A 21,266-nucleotide genomic window follows, 5' to 3' on the forward strand; every position below is an offset into this window, starting at 1 on the left:
ACAGACTCACACGCACCATTTGTCCTGATGTGGAATAAACACAAAGGCCCCGTGCCGCTCTCGACAGGGGGCAGGGGCCCATTGACTTGCTTTGAGCCCGTTTTGTTTTAAGTGTAGGTGCTAAACACCTTCCTCCTGAGATAAAAGATGATTAATACCTTTGAATGAGGGCCGCTTAGTGGCTCAAAGTCCCTTAAGTACTTAATTAGTGAAAGGATGGGTCTGACAGCACACGCGAGCTCGAGGTGTGGAGGAGATGCTCTTTGATCTGCTGGCCTCCTAACAGCAGGCTTTAGAGTCATGGAAATGTGATTAGTTCTCTCCCATTCACCTCACACGCTCAGCAGCAGTTAACCCGATGCAGGTATAAATATCCCTGAGGAGCAGGACTGAAGACACAGACCTGACGTGGTGTGTGTGTGTGTGAGGAACATTACTATGGATTTACTGCCGCTGCTGGTGTTTCTTCTGCTCTGCGCCATCCATCAGACCTGTGAGTGTTTTTAGGTTTTTATTACATGTATTATTATACAAGATCCTCCTAATTCAATGGAGCATGTGACTACAATATAATCTGTTTGTGAATGAAATATCTGTGAATGTAGTCTGTCATGTGATTGATACAATATGATGCTTTTGAAATACAAATACAGTTAAAATGACACTTTTGGAGATCAGATACTGCATGTATGGTATGGAAAGACCAGGTTTTTGGACATTTGTAGTGCCTTTTTAGATATAAATATAAAAATAATTCACCATCATGGTATGTTTCTTGTACCATGGTATAACAACACGGTACCATCACACTACCATGGTACTGCCTAAGTAATTTATGACAGATAAGGTACCATGTTTTTTATGTACTGCATTTTCATTTTTAATTTAATTTTTGTATAGTTTTTTTAGTATTTTGAATTAGTTTTTATTTTTATAGTTTTCATTTTAATTTGACTTAAAGTGTTAGTAATTTTGCTGTTTTGAATATGTCTATGTAGTTTTTATTCATTTTTATTTCAGTTTTATTTATTTTAGGACTACAGCTTAAACTAAATGAAAATGATATTTTGAAATCGTCTTTATATTTTCCATTTTCATTTTATTTTACTTAAAGGTGTAGTAATTTTGTCATTTTTATTATGTTTTGTGTATATGGATTTTTATTAATTTTATTAATTTCAGTTTTAGTTATTGCTTATATTTTGCCTTGAATGCATATTATTTTATTATTGCTTATAGCTTGCTTATAGTTATATGTTGCCTTGATAACTAGCAGAAATAAAATAAGTATAAAACAATAATATATTTATATATATAAGTTTTTAATTTTTTTTTTTTATTTCAGTTAACTTTAAACTTTACATTTTTTTGGTTTTAATTTTAGTTAATTATAACTTTGGTCACATGCGGTCTTGATATTGACTAGAATAATTTCATTCTTTGCAAATGATTGCTTTCTCTCAGTATCTATCAGTTACCACGAGAATATTTAACTAATATGACTCATTTGTGTATTTGTGTCATTTAGTCACAGCCGTTTTAGGTAAAAACACAGAATCCAGAAACCTGTTCACAGAGAGAGCCTGCTGCAGACGCCAAAGTCACATCATCTACATTGGCAAAGGTTCCATTTAGTCATTTGACTTAAATAAAAATAGAAACACTTTAAATGCTGAATGAAATGCAATAGAAATAGTCTTTATGATTATGTTGACAAATCCTGATGTTTGAGTAGTTGATTTTATGACTGTATCTGTCTCTTAATTTCTTACCTTTTATTTATTTATTTATTTATTGTAACAGATATTTCTGGCAGTCCTGTGAATGTTGATGTGGGCGTGTGCAGAGCGCATTGTGACCAATCAGTGCGTTCTGCATCACTGGAGGCGGGGCTAAGAGCCTCCAAATATTCCTCAATGCTTGAATTCCTGAGACACAAAAAGGTAAAGCAATTCTACAACTGACCACAAGACGGCGACATTTCTCAAAATGAAAACAAGCATGAAACGTATTATTGTTTTAGATTCAAATAAATAAAAATTAAATAAATATACACATTCACATCCATTCTTTTAATGTTTTTTTGAGTGTAGAGAGAAAGTGACTACTTTTTAAGAGTGAAGTGATTTAACATTAATAAATTATTATTTAATTAAATAAATAATATTAATAATAATGTTATAAATTAGTTGTCAATACATAAAATGCATATCATATATTTATATAAATCATATATTTATAATTATATATATTTTAAAATATTAATATTTTAAATTTTTATTCTAAGTTTTATTATTTTTTTAAGTCAAATCAGTATTTTTATTTTACTTTAAGTATATTCAATAAAGGGTTTTTCATACATCTTAATTTTTGTCCATAACCATTATAGATGAGGCGTCTGGATCAGTCCTCAGGAGCTGCAGACTCCATCAGCGGTTCCCCGTCCTGCGGACTGAGCTCCACCTGCGAGCCGGCTGGGATGCGTGTGGACCGCGTGATGCTGTATGAAGGTCTGCGGGAGGTCGAGATCATCGAGGACTGTCACTGCGAAGCCAAAATGAGCCGGTGTGTCCGAGCGCCATCACTGAAAACATACTACTCTGAGACTCCGTACGAGACCGTCATAGAGGCGGGCAAATGTGTCGGATCGAAAGGGGCACCAGGTAAGAAAAAACTAAGTAAAAGTCCCTCTATAATCAGTGTGCTATAGAGTATACCCCTAATAGTCAATCCTATTGGTCGCAGGAAAGAAAAGTAGTGGCTTAAAGGAACTATTTTAGAAAATAGGCTCATTTTCCAATTCCCCTAGAGTTAAACAGTTGAGTTTTACCGTTTTTGAATCCATTCAGCCGATCTCCGGGTCTGGCGGTAGCACTTTTAGCTGTAGCTTAGCATAGATCATTGAATCTGATTAGACCGTTAGCATCTCGCTCAAAAATGACCAAAGAGTTTCGACCGACGGAAAATGAAAATTTGTGATTTTCTAGGCTGATATGGCTAGGAACTATACTCTCATTCCGGCGTAATAATCAAGGAACTTTGCTGCCGTACCATGGGTGCAGCAGGCGCAATGATATTACGCAGTGCCTGAAAATAGTCCCCAGCACACTCCCTGTGCAAGCAGGTGGTCAAGTTGGTTATGTTGACGGAAGTTAACCTATTTTCAGGCATTGCGTAATATCATTGCGCCTGCTGCACCCATGGTACGGCAGCAAAGTTCCTTGATTATTACGCCGGAATGAGAGTATATCAGACTAGAAAATCGCAACTTTTCATTTTCCGTCGGTCTTAGTATACGATGTAACTACAGAAGAGTCAAGTTTTAAATAGGAAAAATATCGAAACTCTTTGGTCATTTTTGAGCGAGATGCTAACGGTCTAATCAGATTCAATGATCTATGCTAAGCTACAGCTAAAAGTGCTACCGCCAGACCCGGAGATCGGCTGAATGGATTCAAAAACGGTAAAACTCGACTGTTTAACTCTAGGGGAGTTGGAAAATGAGCCTATTTTCAAAAATAGTGGAGTTTTCCTTTAAGTAGCAAATAACTGATGTGCCCCTAAATTTGTGCACTAATAAATGCATCTAATAAATCTTCTAATGATAATACTAATCATCTGTTTTACCTACAGAGGGATTTTCATGCGTGCCGACTACGTTTGATTCCACCCTCATTGAAACTCCAAACAAAGTGGAGTTGATCCAAACAGTGGCCCAGTGCAAACTAATGGAGGGATGTTACAGAATCCCGTATGTAGAGTACCACTACGAGATCACATACAATGATGACGGAGTCAAAGTAGAAAGTCTGAGGGTGAGCAAACCAGCAAACAATTGCAATTGCATGAATTGACTTTCAACTGTGGGTAAACCAAAATAAACTTTTTTTGGCACAATTTCCAGGGTTTTCAACCAATTTCTAATAGTGGGTTATTTATTTTAACACTTTATTCTAAACAATATATTTCATCTCTGTCTGATTTGGTTGCTTCAGCCATCAAATGTAAATCTCTCTCACTGGTTGAATCTAAAAACTAGCATAATGGAATAATGGTTGTTGATGTTATCCATGAAAGTAGCCTTTCAGACATTAGATATAAATGAAATTTATGATATAATTATATATTACAGTGGTCAGCGGGTTAGTTAAATTGGAGGTTTGGAAAGGTAAATAAGAGCCTCTGACAGGCCAAACCAATAGCTAGTCTTTACTGAAATGAAATTAAATCATCTGATGCTGAAGCAAAAGATCTCACACCAGGAAATACTGCTAGTCAGAAAGGAAATTAGTCATTTCCATGTGATCTGTGCTTGTTTTCTCTATTTGATAGACTTAAAGATCAGGATCCTGGTCCATTTCCCCACTCCAAACATTTCCAGTTCACATTTCCATGGCTGGACAGCACTGAACTGACGTGTGAATATGCATGGAGATGTTGCACACTAAACAACTACTTAGTGCGTGAAAAACCCTTAGCACAGCTTACAAATAGATTGCATGCATGCATACAGTGCATGTCCTAAATTGTCCTGATTGCAACATTATTTCTGAGGCAAGATGACATGAAAAGTGACGAAATGTCCCAAATATTTAAAATGCAGAGTCAAAAATGAATTCTTTATATTTTATGTTATATATTTATGTGATATTTTTCATTATATTCGATTCTAGGCCTAAAGTATTTGACATGGATGTTTTTGTGGTGTTCTATTTTTTATACTTTTACCCCAAAAAGAAGGTAAAAATGCCACTGAAAATCAGTTCCAAATTCATATTAAGTATTAATTCATTCTTAAAACAGATCCTAAGCCATTTAATCATGTAAAATCCTCACATTTTGAAGTTTAACGCCGATCTCTTGTGCTTATTGAACACATCCGTGTCAGATGTTCTCTGTCTGTCGCCGCACTCTCAAAAGGTGCGAGGAGGCCACAAATGGTCCCTGCAGGTGCCAAATCAAAGCACTTAGCATGTTAAGAGGCCGTGCCGCATTAACAGCAGGTGGTGAACTGATGGCTCTCTCTCTTGTGTTGCTAATGTTCTTACAGGAAATAGATGTTGGCAGATGTTTGGGAAGCTGCACCTCAGGGAGCCGCTGTCTTCTCAGGTACACGCCACACATCTGACTTTACACACAGCTAAGCAAACACACGATCACACACACACACACCCTTTACAGTGCGCACCAAAATACAACCCTGTTTGCTTTGACACTTCGGTCAGTCTTTAATCCAAAGCAGAAATACAACAGTTTCTTATTAGTTCATTATATATGTTATTTCCATTGTTTTCTAGGACAATTTTTTTTATTTAAATTTCATTTTTTTCTCTCTCTCTCTTGCTCACCAAGCCTGCATTCATTTGATGAAAGGTACAGTAACAAAAAAAAATTTAATTGTTTTTTCTACGTGAATATATCGTAAAATGTAATTTATTCCTGTGAGCCAAAGCCGAATTTTCAGCATCATTACTTGCTGCTAAGTTAATATTGGTGCTCAATTATTAATAATGGTTCTCATTAGTATCAATGTGTTGTTGCTTAATATGTTTCTGGGAACTGTGAATAGAAAATTAAATAGAAGTCTTTTTCAGCATTATAAATGTCTTTACTGTCACTTTTCTTCAATTTAATTTGTTCTTGCTGAACAAAAGCTGAACAATTTTTTTTTATTTTTTTAAATCTTACTTATTTGTGTTTAATAACGGTTTCCACAAAGATATGAAGCAGCGCAACTGTTTCTTATATATCAGCATATTAGAATGATTTCTGAAGATCATGTAACACTGAAGACTGGAGTAATGATGCTGAAAATTCAGCTGCGCATCACAGAAATAAATTGCAGTTACAAACAGTTATTAACAGTTATTAAACAGTTATTTTAAATCATAATCATTTGTCAAATTATTACAGTTTTCACTGTATTTTTGTTGATTAAATAAAAGCAGGTTAGGTGAGTATCTTAATTATTTCTATAACTTTTGACCGGTAGTGTATGTAAATGTATAAATGTAAATAGGATTTATATAGCAGTCAACATTTGAAGTGGATCAAAACCTTTCATCAAAGTTGTTCTAAAACCAAAACAATACCCTTAGGACAAATTTGATGAACTTTTTTGATCCGCTTCAAATGTTGACTACTGTATTTAGCTCGTAGATTTTTATGTTGAAGTTGTTTCTGTCCTAAATAAAAGTTTAACTCAAACTCACTGTATGGGGGTTCTATTTACATTAACAACTGTAAGCAGCTTTTGTACATGTTAATGAATAAATGTAAAAATAGGCAGACAGACAAAAGATTCATGGCTTAGTGAGAAATAAGGCTGTGACTCATAATGTGTGATATTGTTAAATACTTGGATGGACAGTCAGCATACTGGTACATTTTGACAACAAAAGAGAAAGTTTTAAGTTTCAGATCTAGTTAATACATCTGTTTTTTATTAGTAAGATATCAAAAACTGTAAACTGTTTGTATTTGGCTAAATATTATATAACTCTCTCTCTCTATATATATATATTATATATATAATTTAACATAATTAAAAAAAAAAATTATAATTGATTTGCTCATTTTAGGGTTGAAACTTTTTTTTTTTACAGTTGAAAAGTTATTTAGTGCACCTTTAAACCTTTGCAATTGATGATTTGAGTGCATTTTATTGGATGTTGACTAAGGCACTTGTGTGTTTCTGCAGGAGCGCGTCTGACCTCGGTGAATGTCTGCTGTGGGCTGAAGGGCAGGGCAACGCTTGTGTTCCTCAAGACTACGAAAGCCACACTTTCCTCAGTCAACACGGCCAAATCCGCACCGTTCTGGCCATTACTTCCTGTCTATGCCAGTCTTAAACACAGCGTCCTCTACTGGATGACTTAAGCAACTTCTTGAAGTTCCCCTCGGATCATTTGCAGGGCTGTAATGTCAGGTTTGGGGATGTGCATTAATGGACAGAAGTGTAAAGGCATGATGCAATGATGCTGTTATGTAATATATGTAAATTATGTAAAAAGTATTTTGTAAATAAAATCTATGTCAGAAAGTGGAAAGACAGTCTTTCAATCCACCATTTTTGGACTACATGACAATCTGCACAGAACAACTAAAGAAAGTTACACATGCAAATCATGTCTCAGTTTTAAATCATGTTACATATCAACCAATAATTAAAGCGTTAGCAAGAAATGCAAATGACAAAGAGGTGTCACACATGCAAAATAGCCTACGAAATACTGTAATCCCAAATAGGTCATTATAGACAGGCAATTCAAAGTTATTTCAAACTGCATTAAAAAAGCAACCCAATTTGGCAAAAGTGGCAACACAATTTCTGGCCTTAACTATGAAACATAAAATTCACAATTTATACACAAAATTATAAACAAGTATACTAGGAACAGCCTATATACAAAACTTGTAATCCTAAATAAAAAATTATAACATTAGACAAACTTGTGCATTAACATTTGCAATGTATTTAAAGAGATAATGAGATAAGAGCTAAATTCTTACATTTTTTTGAATTTTGTATATTGTATTGTATATTTTTGAACATACAATTTACAATCTAAAACATTTTTTCCAGAAATTAAATATACAATTCATAATATAAAATTGTAAACAATTTACAAGAAGCATCCTTCAAAACTTGTAATCCCAAATAAATAATTTTAAGAATAAATTTATAAACTTGTGGAAAATTTTGCATTAGATAGATAGATAGATAGTCAAACTATCATGTTTATAGTCCCTACATGGTCCAAATGCACAGTTCAAATGCTTTGTTGCAATTGTTTGTGATTTGTGACATATAAGTGAGTAAACTGCAACATCCAAAACACAGACGGTACAGTACAGACAGTATTTGCACCTAATATAGTCTTTGAGGGTATAAAATGTAATGATGGATCAATTGGGGCCACCTACTTTGATTTTAAAGCTTGGAAGATGTCAACCAAATCAGTCATCAACTCTGAAACTAGAATAACTGATTGCAAAGATGCCATGCAACATCAGTCTCCATCGGCATTAATACTATAACAAGAGCTCATGCCATCCATTAAGCTTATGCAATCCATTAGTATTAAGAAATCTCCGGATCAACACACTGTAATGAGCCCCTAATGAAAACAATCAATTACAGATGAGAAATTAAACCAGTCTAAACCACCCAGCGAATTCACTCGCACTTACATTAACTATATTGATTCACACTCGAGCCCATTTCTTCAAACTCATGTTCTCATTAACATACGAGCGAGATTGTAAATCCAGTCCAGCGTGACTCGATAAAATGAGGCGATTTCAGTTCGCTCGGACTCAAATCTCTGTTTGAGCAGGTGTGTCTGCCATTAACGTGAAAACACAGGGCACATGCTGGAACCTTCTCACGGTGTTTGTCGAAATAATTATTGTTCCTGTATCACATTATCCTCCTTTGTCTCAATTAATGGATCCATTTTGAGGGAAGCCAACCGCCCGCGGTGAGCGAACTTCCCGCCAAATCCACTTCGCGCCGCCTAAACAGACAAAATGTAATACAATTAAACATCTTAACTATAATGTAACTATTTTATTTCTTAAATCGATATATGTAGGGTGTATTTACAGCATAGCACGGTAGATAAACACTAATTTCCTCTCAGGATCTCCCCACAGGACCACCAGTCAGTTCGCACCTTGTTAACACCGCCATTAGATTTGCTTTACATTGGCTGATTGTTGATTTACATTTGCGACTAAATAGCAGCTCTTTACGGCTGTTGACCGAAGACTTTGCCAACATCATATAAAGCCCTGCCAATCTGGCCCTCATTCAGTCCAGCTCCAGCAACCAAAGAACATCTCTTGAGGATCAGTCAACATGTTGACCGCATTGATCTGGATCTCCATGATGGGACTCGCCATCTGCAGACCGTCTGTGAATCACCTGGAAAACGAGTCTGCAGAAGTGCGCTCGGAGGCCATCAAGAGGCTTTTGGAGGTGTTTGGGATGGAGGATCCTCCTGCTGCTTTGGTTCGGGGACACAAACAGCCTCCTCAGTACATGCTGGACCTGTATAACACCATCGCAGATGTGGACGGAGTCACCAAAGACCCAACGCTCCTGGAGGGAAACACCGTCCGCAGTTTCTTCGATAAATGTAAGATTCTGACTTCTTTATTGACTTGAAGTGGGACAGTGAACATAAAACAAATAGCCTATTTGGGATGGAAAAATGTTTGGCTGCATTTGTCTTCTTTTCGTAATAAATGTAAAAGTGTGAGTGTAAAAATACAGACTTATTCTCTCAGTAAAATTGTGACCCTCTCTGTGAAATCCAGTCTCAAAATCTAATTATGAGATAAAAAGCATCAAAGTTTGATTTCAACCATTATTTTTTTACTATGATTTAAATAGTTGACGTGGTCTAACTCAGTCAATAATAAAGTTATCAAGGTTACATTTTCACAGAATGTTATATGAAGAATGATTGTAGAAAACAGTAAATCACCCAAAAATGACTTTAGCTGGGTTTTCACAGTGAGGGTCACAATTGTTGCTGTTTTTTTTTTTGTTTTTTTTAATAGATTATTAAAGTTTTAGTAATTTTGCGTTTTGTCCTTTTTATTTGTTTTATTTCAGTTTTAGCTTTAGTTATTTTTGTATATCATTTTAAACATGAAAATGAGAAATGATGCTTTGGAAACTATTGCTAAAACAAGATAAGTTTTGTTTTTATATTTTATTTCAAGTAAGGTTTATTAACATGTTTTATAGCTTTAGTTTTTCAACTATAAACCTGCTTCATAAAGTGCATCCTATGACACTTTTTAATCTGTTTTGAAACATTTTGATGTTTTTCCTTTATTAACCCCATCTCATCAGTTTAAAAAGAATTTTAAGTAAAATAATATTTTTAGTGTTTGCAGTTTCATCAAGATTCAATATACAAAACTAATTTAAACAAGCCCGTTTTTAAATCCTGAGAAACTTGATACTCAATATTTTGATACTTTATTTTAATGGAATTAAAATATATGAATGAAAAATAAAAATGGAACTAAACCAATATGGAATTGCATATAGTTTATACTTACAATTTTAAGCTTAGTTGTATGTCTTAGTGTTCAGAATTCTGAGAAATCATGAGAAACATTGTCAACTAAAAATCAACATTTATATTTTATTTATGTTATGAAATATGGAATTGTTTGACCATAAGAGTGTACAATTAAAAGTGTAAGTGTATATTTTAGTGTTAAGTTTAGTGAAGCATGGACTTAAATATTCAAGATTGCAAGACTAAATGTGAGGTTTTGAGAATGGCTCATTAAGACCCATATTCATCAGCTGCTAATCTGAATATCGAGGTGGGGGATGGTGTGAAATATACATAAAGTATATGTGATTGTGTGTCAGTTCTCACTTCTGAATTCTGACTTCTGTCTTTAGTGCACAGCGACCAAATCGAGTTTCTCTTCAACATGTCCACGGTAGCTAAGAGCGAGAAGATCCTCACAGCCGAGCTTCATCTGTTCAAGCTCAGACCACAAGCGTCGCTCACGTTCAACAGACATCACTTCTGTCAGGTAGGCTACAGTATTTACAGTCTGAAATGATGCGCTTCTAAAAGAAGGTTCTTCAGGTTAATCATTGCAGTGATGTTTTTATGCAGGTCAGTGTCTATCAGGTTCTCGATAGCAGCAAGAAGAACGTCTCACAAGGGAAGAAGCTGCTCTCATCCAGACTGGTGCCCATCCACTCCAGCGGCTGGGAGGTTTTTACCATCACTCAAGCTGTAAGTATGAATAAAATCACACTTTCTGAGAGGTTTTCTATGACTATGTAGAGTCTTCCAAACTTTAGGTTGTATTTGAGCTAAAATGCTGCCTTAGAAGGGAGCTGATTAGGTTTTAGAACAGACCCAAAGAGTTGCTCGTGCAAAATCTCCTCAATAATAAATGTGTTTAATATCTCAAAGGTGCGCTCCTGGATGTCAGATGAGGGCAGTAATCTGGGGCTCCTGGTCTCGGTCAAGACTTTAGCAGGTCTTCAGATGGACCTGAAAACTGTGCTTTTCGCATCAGGCCGTAACCACCATCATAGCAAACAGCCCATGCTGGTCCTCTTCACCGACGACGGCAGACGGGCAGCTTCTCTGAAGATCACGCATAAAGGTATGTCTCTTTAATAGCTCAATTAGACTGATGTTTCTTCACTGTAATCTCAAATAAGCTCCAAGAGTGATTTAAACAAATACATCTTCTCTGTGGGATCTGATCTGGAAAAATTGAAAAAAAAAAAAAACGGTGTAAAAATTTAACAATAAAAAGACTATAAAAGAAAGTAGCTAAAATACATAGATATAGGGTTAAATAATAAAAAAAGGTGTTGTAAAAATATACAGTAAATAATTGAAAAAAAAAAATTAAATAAAAAAGTATTTAAAACATTTACTTATTACAATAGATCTAGCAGTACAGTATTATATATACTATAGAGAGTAGAAAAATATTGTAATATGTGACCCTGGACCACAAAACCAGTCACAATGGTAAATTTTCAGGTTAAAGCTGAATAAATAAGCTTTCCATTGATGTATGGTTTGTTATGATAGGACAATATTTGGCCGAAATACAGCTATTTGAAAATCTGGAATCTGAGGGTGCAAAAAAATCAGAATACTAAGAAAATCATCTTTAAAGTGGTCAAAATGAAGTTCTTAGCAATGCATATTACTAATCAAAAATTAAGTTTTGAGATATTTACGGTAGGAAATTTACAAAATATCTTCATGGAACATGATCTTTACTTAATATCCTAATGATTTTTGAAAAATCGATAATTTTGAACCATACAGTGTATTTTTGGCTATTGCTACAAATATACCCCAGCGACTTAAGACTGCTTTTGTGCTCCATGGTCACATATAATAGACACAGCGATAATATAGTTAGCTAAAATTAAAACTAAAACAATAAAAACATTTTTGAACTTTAAAATAAAATATAAAAAGTGGAAAAGTTTGAAGAAAAATAAACAATAATAAATAATAATGTTATAGTAAATCATAAAATATAGTGTTATAGTAAATAAAAATACACTAATTAAATAATTAAATAAAAAGTGCTTGAATAAAACTTATCAACTTAAAATAAAATAACATCTATAACATCTAACAATACAGTATATGGAGAGTTGAAAAAATGTAAGGTAATAGAAACACACACAAAAAAATGCTTAAAATACTTAAAAGTAAAATATTTAAAAAAACTAACTAAAACTAACAAAAAATTTAAATAAAATATTTAATAAACCTTTAAGTATCATTGAGATACTAATGTATTTTTATTAACATTTTAAATACATTTTTATATTTTCTGTCTATATTTTAATTTTAGTTAAGTAACACTAAATACTTTTTTCAAATAATATTTTGCACATTTATAAATATATGATTGTTATTATTAAATAAAATATAGATTTTTTTCACAGTATCATTTTTTTTTATGCTGGAATTAGGGCTGCATAATTAATCGAATTTCTAATCGCAATTACAATTATGGATGCCACAATTACGTAATCGTTCAAAGCGGCAATTAATCGTTTAAAGTCCACTTATTATTATTGTTATTCTGCGTGCTTAAGATATGTTTTTTTCTTTCTACATGTTATCTTAAGGGTTTTTCCATTGTTTTAGTTTTAGTATAACATTATAATACCATTCATATTTTAACTTTTTTTAGAATTTAAAGAAGAAACCAATCCGATGTATATTTGACATTTGAGGCTTAATACTATAGAAAAGCACTAAAGGTTTTTCAATTAGAGTGTTTTCAGCTTGTTTATTTTCATATAAAAATACGGCATGCAGTTGCATCAAACAATGGTATAAACATCATTCAATGTAAATCGCAATTACAATTTCAAGGGAATAATCGACAATTATGACTTTTGTCATAATCGTGCAGCCCTAACTGGAATATATATAGCTGACTTTTACATTTTAAGTTGAGCGTCACTTGCACTCATATCTGCATGTCCATGGCATCTAAAAGTTTTCTCTTTGTCTTCAGGTTCAGATGATTCTCGTGCTAGACCCAGGCTCCCGTTTCCCAGCCTCCCTCTCTCGGCTGCGGCTCGTCGCAGCGCTCGCTCCATAGACTATGATGAGAGCGGGGAGAAGATGCCGTGTCAGCGTCTGCCGCTCTATGTGGACTTCGAGGAGATCGGCTGGTCCGGGTGGATCGTGTCTCCGCGCGGATACAACGCTTACCACTGCAAAGGCTCCTGTCCGTTTCCTCTGGGTCAGAACATGAGGCCCACCAACCACGCCACGGTCCAGTCCATCATCAACGCCCTCAAACTGACCAAAGGCATCGAGACGCCCTGCTGCGTGCCTGACAAGCTCTTCAGCATCAACCTGTTGTACTTTGACGACGATGAGAACGTGGTTCTGAAGCAGTATGATGATATGGTGGCCGGCAGCTGCGGCTGTCACTGACCAACCTCATTCACAAATCTGGACTGGACTGTAAAATATGTAAATAGATATCAAATTTTAATATATGGAGGAGCTTGAGTTGGTCACTTGTAAATATGTATATTGCATGTTGTGAACTATTATATAATAAACTAAATAAATTCTTACACAAAAATGATGGATAGAGTTGGTTTTTATTTCTGTTTGTTGCCAGATAATTTATACATGTAGCAGAAAACAGACCTTTTCTTGTTTCCCCATTTTTCCTTCCCCACTTCCCTTCTTCCCCTCTTTTATCTTTTCAGATTTTTCTTTTTTTTCTACTCCCCCCTTCCCCGTTTTTCTTTACCAACTCTTTCTTTTCTTTCTCTCTTTTTTTTCTTTTCAGCTTTTCCTTTTTAACCCCCCTCCCCTTTTTTGTATCTTACGCAAAAATGATGTACAGAGCTGTTTTTTTCTGTGGTTTTGGCAGATAATTTATATATTGCAAAAACCAAACTTTTTCTTTCCCACATTTGTTTTTTTCTTTTCCCCTTTTCTTGTTTTCTTTTTCCCTATTTTCATGCTCTGCAAACATTCTTTTCTTCCACTATTTCTTTCCTGTTCACTTTTGCCCTTTTTCTTCCCCTTTCTTTTTTCCATTTTTCTTTTCTTCTTTCCCCTTTTTCTTTCCTTTTTATCAATTCTGTTTACTTTTCCCCTTTTTCTTTTCCCATTTCTTTTTCTTTTCCCTTTTCTTCTATTTTTTCTTTTCTTCTATCCCCATTTTCCTTCTCTTTTGCTTCCCCCTTTTCCCCATTTTCTTTCCCTTTTTCATTCAACTTTCCACCTTTTTCTTTTTTCTTCTTCTTTATCCCCCTTTTCTTTTCACCTTCCCCTTATTTTTTTTTCTTTTCTTCCATCCTTTTTTCTCCCCCTTTCCTTTCATACCCCTTTTCTTTTTTCTCTCCCATTACTTTTTCCTCTTTTTTCTTTTCCATGCTCTTCCTTTTTTTATCTCCTCTCTTTCTCCTCCACTATTAACAGAGGGTTTTTGAAGTCTTTTCATGCATCTGTTCATTTATCAGCTATCATTTATCTCACATTAATCAACCAATTGTGATCTGCAGATCCAAACATCATAGAGTGCCGGTACTCTACCCCCTGCCTGAAATTTGCACCCTGCCAGATTATGCACCCCCTAGTATTGGTAGGTTTAGGAGTAGGTGTGGGGGAGAGGTTAGGATTAGGGGTGGGGTTAGGATTAGGCAATCAGGTAGTGACTTCAACGAGGGGGTGCATAATCTGGCAGGGGTGCAGAATTCAGCACAACACCGGCAACATGTCAGAAGTGCTGGTGTAGTGCCAAAATTTGCACCCTGCCAGATTATGCACCCCCTAGTATTGGTAGTTTTAGGGTTAGGTGTGGGGGAGAGGTTAGGATTAGGTGTGGGGTTGGGATTAGGCAATCAGGTAGTGACTTCAACGAGGGGGTGCATAATCTGGCAGGGGTGCAGAATTCGGCACAACACCGGTACGCGCAAAAAAGTGCAGGTACTCTAAAGGCTAAACATAGGTACTGCGTATCGGCCTACTTCAAGCACTGCCTAGCAGCATACTTCCAGTACTCCCAGCATGTGAACGGGTCAGTAATCTCAAACTCAGATGTCTTCCCCGCTCTCCCCTAACCGACAGGACACATTCACATCTAAGAGAGACCGCCATTGACGGCAGCTAAATGATGAAATGCTGCCATTATCAGAGAACCAAAGGCCTCGCAGCGGCCGACACCTGATCTGCCATGTCTCACTGCGGCCCTTTGTGCCAGTATTTCATATCTGAAATATCTGCTGGTATTCAGCTACAGTCGACAGCCAGTTTGCCATGGAGCTGCAAGAATGGGGAACAAACAGACCATCTTTACATCCCAGCAACTGGACGCATATCAGGTCAGTTATCATTTTTGATATCACGCTATACTGTTTAAAAGTTTAGGGTTAATAAGAATTTTTTTTATGATTTTGAAAATGGTGCTCACTGAGGCTGCATTTATTTAATCAAAAATACAATAAAAACAGTAATATTGTGAAATATTATTACTAAATTACGGAGCCCCGCACATGACATGTGCACGATTTAGCCTACTATTTTTTTCCTGCATGCCATGTGCGGGGCTCCGTACTAAATAAATAACTTATTTCTATTGTAATATATTGTAAAATGTAATTTATTCCTGTGATGCGCAACTGAATTTTCAGCATCATTACTCCAGTCTTCATGATCGTTCAGAAATCATTCTAATATGCTGATTTGCTGCTCAAGAAACATTTCTGAATATTTTCAAAGTTGAAAACTGCTTCATATTTTTGTAGAAACTGACACATTTTATTTTTCAGCATTCTTTGATGAATAGAAAGTTTAAAAGAACAGCATTTATTGAAGTAGAAATCTTTTGTAACTTTATAAATGTCTTTACTGTCACTTTTGATCGATATAATTTATTCTCGCTGAATAAAAGTATTGATTTATTTTAAAACATCTTACTAACACCAAACGTTTGAACAACTGTGTATACATGACACAGATGCACTGCTGGAAATTTTAAAGTTAAAATGGTAAAGATAATACTGAGAATTGATATTCAAATGGTCACGTTAACAGCTATATTCATGAATATGTATGGATGCTTTGCACCTCCTTATTTTCCTCACACAATTATAAAGCAGTTGCACAAAGGTAATTTGAGCATAAATAAATAATTGCATGTTTTTGCTTCTCATATTTTTGTAGGACTGCACTTATTTCACCAGAAAAGAAATTCTGAGGTGAGGTGCTTATTAAAATAGGCTACTTGCTGGTTTTATGTGGCTGAAATTGAAAAGTCATCTGAGCTGCCCAGTTATTATCACTCATATAAACAGTAGGAAGATGTCACATTACAAACTTACGTGATAGAAGAATAATTGAAAAGAGTTGCCAATTCATGTTTGTCGTCTTTGCTCAGACTGTTTCATCGATACCGTGATTTAGCTCTGCAGCTCGTGCCGATGGACTACACAAACCAACCGGAAGTGCGTTTGCCCTACGAGCTGATTGGCAGCATGCCGGAGCTGAAGGTACGATGCAGCTCACTCCTGTTCCTCATCAATTATGAACCTCCTACTAATTGATCGCAGTCTTGGTGAGGTTAAGCGTTATCAGATCCCCTTAACTGAAGAGAACCAGCAGCTTAGTTTAGTTTAAAGGGTTAGTTCAACCAAAAATGTAAATTATCCCATAAATTACTCACCCTCAAGTCATCCTAGGTGTATATGACTTTCTTCTTTCAGACAAATCCAGTCGGAGTTATATAAAAAATTGTCTTTGATCTTTCAAGCTGTTTCATGCCACTCAGCGGGTGTTGCATGCAGGGCCGTTTCTAGGCATAGGCGAGCTAAGCGGTCGCCTAGGGCGCCACCAGCTGAAGGGGTGCCAATGAGCGCAAGAGGTATCGAAATGCTGAATTAATTCATTAACTTCCAACAGCGCTTAATGACAGCAGCGTCATAGAGGGCAGAGCGTCACGTTATTTAAAGGGGAAGTTAACGCGTCAAAAGAAGTTAATTAAAATGCGCCCATCCATAAAAAAAAGTGTCTCACACGGCTCCGGGGGGTGAACAAAGGCCTTCTGTAATTAATCGATGCGTTTTTGTAAGAAAAATATCCATATTCAAAACGTAATAATCACTTTAATGTAGCATCAGGTGAGCAAGCTAGTGAAACGTTGCACGCGCAAAAGAGACGGTCTGCACACATCCAAAAACATATTTTAAATGCAAAATTGATTTTAGTGAGTTCGAAATACTTTTTTATTTGCAAAATGAACAATTTCTCCACAAAACTCAGATCGCGCGTGTGCAAAATGCACTTTTGTGTGCTCAAAATATGATCTTTCACACGCAGAATTGTGGCAGAGATCTAACCCTATAAAACCCAGCCCCTAAAAATAACCATCACTGACGTGTAAGCAGGTCGTACGGAAATGTACGAATGAGATTTTACGAAATCATACGAATTAGAACCATCAGTTCATGGTCTAGATTATTTTGGAGGATTTTATTTAAGAAGAAAATGTGTTTTATGCAGGACAACCCATTCAGGCAGAGGATCGCTGAGGTTTTTTCAGAGGATGGAGAAGGAAACATGACTTTGGACGACTTTCTGGACATGTTTTCAGTGCTGAGTGAAATGGCTCCACAGGACCTGAAGGCATATTACGCTTTTAAAATCTACGGTCAGTTTTAAACAAACATATTGCTTCTACGTAAAAATGATCAACCCTTTGTGGGGTTAGCTAAACTGGTGAGTTCATTGATTTGGAATGAATTTTTTACACTTTGTTCAACACTGAATAAAAACCCATATTTAAGTATTCAAAATGTGTATTGGTCAGTCTCAGGTAACTTACTTTTTTACAAGGTTACTAAGCGAAAGATGGATACATTTTCCCAGTCATGTTACCAAAACTCACGAATCTTTAAAAAATGTTAAAAAGAATTTTAAAAGCATGTCAACTAATTCATTAAGAAAGTGTTATTTAAAAAAAAGAAAAAGAGGCAGTTTCTCCTTTTTAATGAAGTTCATTATTGATTTATTTTTTCTTTAATCATGTAATTTATTGAGCATTTGTTTAAAATCTGTCACAGAAGGATGCTTTGGATGTAATAGGATAATAAATAATCACCTAAACTGATGTTCTATTTTGAAAGGACCAATGTTAATTAGTATTAGTGTAGTTTTTATTAATTAGTTTGTCTTTTTTTATATTTCAATATTAGGCCTACTATTAAGGTTAATTTTAAATTAGTTTTAGTTTCGTTTGTATTTTCACTAAATTTAGTGCTTTTCCAATTTTTGTTTAGTTTAAGTTTTTTTTTAATCTAATGCTTTAATTTTAAATTAGTTTCAGCTGACACAAATGCTTTTAATAGTTTTAGTTAACAATAATAACCCTAAGTCAATTTGTTCTGGCAGCGTACACGAAACCATTTGATACTCAGTCTTCTGTTCCTATTCATGAACCTGCAGAACCTTAACTGACATATGAATATCAATAATTCACACGTTCATTAAAGAGGGAACTACCTATGAAAAGCATGCAGCTGTCTAATTAAACAACAGAAATAAAAGATCTCAGAGAATCTGATCTGCTGCTGTCATCAGAAAAAAACCCTGTACTCATGCAACATTAACACGGGGTAAATGATAACGCTCTCAAACAATAGAGAACAATAATTTCATGCATCTTATTCAGCACCGAAGGATTCATTGTTGAGAGTATTAAAAACAAAGTGTGGTGAACTATCATGGGTGCCCCATATAAAAGAAATAAAATATACTAAAAATAAAATAAAAAGATTAAAAATATATTCTAATTTATAACTATTCTAAATAATACAATTTAGACAAATAAATAGATATTAAAAATTGTTTAATTTACGAGTAAGAATAAATAGGTCAATAAATTAATAAATCTGTAAATATTTTTTCTTTTGGCTATGCATTGTGAAATGCCTCGGGGTCTGTGAATGTGCTAACTATTAGTGATAAATACATTATTTACAGTATTTATTTTCTTTATCTAAATGCTTTTCTACATGACTAGTGCTTTTTAAAAGCTACATTAAAATGCTTTATTTATTTTATTGGTAGCTTAAACTAAATTTCAAACACAAATGAAATCATTTTAACAGCACCAACAGAAGTGTTTTCTAACACAGCTTACCCTCGTTCTTCCCTCTAGACTTCAACAACGATGACTTCATCTGTAAATCAGATCTGGAGAAAACCTTAAATAAGCTGACGTGTAACGAGCTGACCGAGGATGAGGTGAGGATGGTGTGTGAGAAGGTGATTGATGAAGCTGATCTGGACAATGACGGCCGTCTGTCTCTAGAGGATTTCCAGCACATGATCATGAGAGCGCCTGACTTCCTCAGGTAACAACTACACACTGTAAATGATGCTTAACGTTATGTAGGGTTTGTTAAAACCAGTTTGGAATGAAAACTGTAAGAGAATGATGCTTTGGATTTAATTGAATAAATAATCACTTAATCTGATGTTCGGTTTGAAACATGGTTATTACAGTCAACTAAAACAATTTGTTACATGAAATAAAACTTTAACTGAAATTCAATTAAAAAAAGTATTTCAGCTAGTTGCCAAGGCAGCATTTCTCATTTTTAGTTTAATTTGATGTATTAAAATAACTAAATCTAAAATTAAAATAAAATAAAATACTGTATAATAATAATACAATACTATATAAGAATAAAAACTATATAGATATATTACCAAAAAATGAAAACTGAAAATATAAAATAAAAGCTAAATCAAAATATAAAAATTAATAATAAAAAATTATAATAGTATCTCAGTGATACTAAACCACTGCTCTTTTCAGTCAGCGTTGTTTTAGTATTTATATACTATTTTAGTTTCTTTAAAATTAGTTTTTGTTTTAACATTTTCAGTTTTTTTTATTTTAGTACAATTTTTTACTTAGTTAATGTTACTTTAGTTTATGTTAATTAGTTTATGTTACTATTAAGGTTTCATTTATTTTTATGTTTCAGTTTTAGTTTTTATTTTCACTTAGTCATTTTTGTCTTTTAGTTAAACAAATTTCAGTTTATTGCCAAGGTCATTATTAAAGGGGTCATATGATGCGATTTCAACTTTTCCTTTCTCTTTCAAGTGTTACAAGCTCTTGGTGCATAAAGAAGATCTGTAAAGTTGCAAAGACTAAAGTCTCAATCTTTACCATTTTAAAAGAATATGCTGGTTTAATACCACTTAAACTCTAGTTTCAGCATCTATGACATTAATATGTTGATTTGTTGGGTCTACATGCTTTTCCATTAAAGACCAACATTTGCCCCCTCGTTTTGATTTTCAGGGGCATTTTTCACTTTTATGAGGGTATATTTTTTAACTATTTAAAATCGCTGTCATTCTTTAAATCCGATATTTCTAGCCTACTGATCACTATCAATCAGTACTGAAAATCAGTATCACATATTTTATGTATAACATGTATAACAAGGCCTAGACTTAATATAATATTAATGATATTAAATCATTTTGAATTTCAGTGACATTTTTGCCACAAGCTGCGGCTTGTAAATAAAGATTATTGGAATACATTTTGCAAGAAATACAATGTTAGTCTTTCTACTTCAAAAGTTCACATTTAATTCTCGGTTACTTGTTCATTTGGAATTATTTGTGAAATTGAGCAATTTCTTAATGAAAATGGTTTCATTTTTTTCCAGAGTGTGCACATTTTACATTGACTAATCAACAGTATACAGATGATTTTGATAGAGCTGACTGTTTATGTTTTCAACCCTGAAAATGTCTTGATCTTTTCTCTTCTAGCACCTTCCACATCAGGATATGAAGATCATCTGGACACTGAACCACAGGAAAATTACTTTCTAAAGATGATGTAAGAGCTTTCGCTGCGGATTCAGAAGTCAGGTACAGATGTTGGCTTACATTACCAATTTAAAACACAGAAATAAAGAAGGCATATATATTTGAATGAAATATAAGGATTCTTAAACATATAAACAAGACAATAATGTACTTAAAGTAAAGGTTATTTTTTTGGGATGGCCGACAGCAAATCAACACCTAAAAAATAATTCATCTGTCAATATTAAACACACACACAAATCCATCTCTTAAAAGAATCTTATTTTAATAAATCAAAAGTACAGATATCTACAAAAACTGTAGATCAGTTTTTCAACGTTTTAGAAAGTACAGTACAAT

The 21,266-nt window shown here is 34.4% G+C and overlaps 3 protein-coding genes across 3 annotated transcripts; all 3 read left to right on the plus strand.

Annotated features, from left to right (window-relative positions):
* Positions 1-420: 420 nt before the first annotated feature.
* On the plus strand, positions 421-6,852 carry pnhd (pinhead). The gene is made up of 7 exons (XM_016497316.1): positions 421-493; positions 1,529-1,624; positions 1,804-1,943; positions 2,390-2,663; positions 3,634-3,815; positions 5,051-5,109; positions 6,701-6,852. Exons 1-7 carry the CDS (start codon positions 439-441, stop codon positions 6,849-6,851), a joined length of 957 nt encoding a protein of 318 aa, XP_016352802.1. The 5' UTR covers positions 421-438; the 3' UTR covers position 6,852.
* Positions 6,853-8,863: 2,011 nt separating this feature from the next.
* On the plus strand, positions 8,864-13,487 carry LOC107696672 (bone morphogenetic protein 2-like). Its single transcript, XM_016497134.1, has 5 exons — positions 8,864-9,143; positions 10,436-10,572; positions 10,659-10,781; positions 10,965-11,160; positions 13,060-13,487. The coding sequence occupies exons 1-5, from the start codon at positions 8,864-8,866 to the stop codon at positions 13,485-13,487; spliced, it is 1,164 nt and encodes a 387-aa protein (XP_016352620.1).
* A 1,837-nt stretch (positions 13,488-15,324) lies between these two features.
* Positions 15,325-21,009, plus strand: LOC107696820 (calcium and integrin-binding family member 3-like). Its single transcript, XM_016497326.1, has 6 exons — positions 15,325-15,394; positions 16,236-16,270; positions 16,450-16,561; positions 17,571-17,718; positions 19,228-19,423; positions 20,868-21,009. Exons 1-6 carry the CDS (start codon positions 15,344-15,346, stop codon positions 20,887-20,889), a joined length of 564 nt encoding a protein of 187 aa, XP_016352812.1. The 5' UTR covers positions 15,325-15,343; the 3' UTR covers positions 20,890-21,009.
* The last annotated feature ends 257 nt before the right edge of the window (positions 21,010-21,266 follow it).

The sequence above is a fragment of the Sinocyclocheilus anshuiensis genome, unplaced genomic scaffold, assembly GCF_001515605.1.
Source record: "Sinocyclocheilus anshuiensis isolate Anshui unplaced genomic scaffold, SAMN03320099.WGS_v1.1 scaffold217, whole genome shotgun sequence".
Taxonomy (NCBI): domain Eukaryota; kingdom Metazoa; phylum Chordata; class Actinopteri; order Cypriniformes; family Cyprinidae; genus Sinocyclocheilus; species Sinocyclocheilus anshuiensis.

Bases quoted from the DNA above. Each gene is read 5' to 3' on its own strand.
- pnhd (XM_016497316.1), top strand. From the start codon at position 439: ATGGATTTACTGCCGCTGCTGGTGTTTCTTCTGCTCTGCGCCATCCAT. The intron at 1,625-1,803 runs GTTCCATTTAGT...TTATTGTAACAG, and splicing joins CATCATCTACATTGGCAAAG to ATATTTCTGGCAGTCCTGTG. The intron at 3,816-5,050 runs GTGAGCAAACCA...ATGTTCTTACAG, and splicing joins TCAAAGTAGAAAGTCTGAGG to GAAATAGATGTTGGCAGATG.
- LOC107696672 (XM_016497134.1), top strand. From the start codon at position 8,864: ATGTTGACCGCATTGATCTGGATCTCCATGATGGGACTCGCCATCTGC. The intron at 10,573-10,658 runs GTAGGCTACAGT...GTTTTTATGCAG, and splicing joins ACAGACATCACTTCTGTCAG to GTCAGTGTCTATCAGGTTCT. The intron at 11,161-13,059 runs GTATGTCTCTTT...CTTTGTCTTCAG, and splicing joins TCTGAAGATCACGCATAAAG to GTTCAGATGATTCTCGTGCT.
- LOC107696820 (XM_016497326.1), top strand. From the start codon at position 15,344: ATGGGGAACAAACAGACCATCTTTACATCCCAGCAACTGGACGCATAT. The intron at 16,271-16,449 runs GTGAGGTGCTTA...GTCTTTGCTCAG, and splicing joins ACCAGAAAAGAAATTCTGAG to ACTGTTTCATCGATACCGTG. The intron at 17,719-19,227 runs GTCAGTTTTAAA...TCTTCCCTCTAG, and splicing joins TTACGCTTTTAAAATCTACG to ACTTCAACAACGATGACTTC.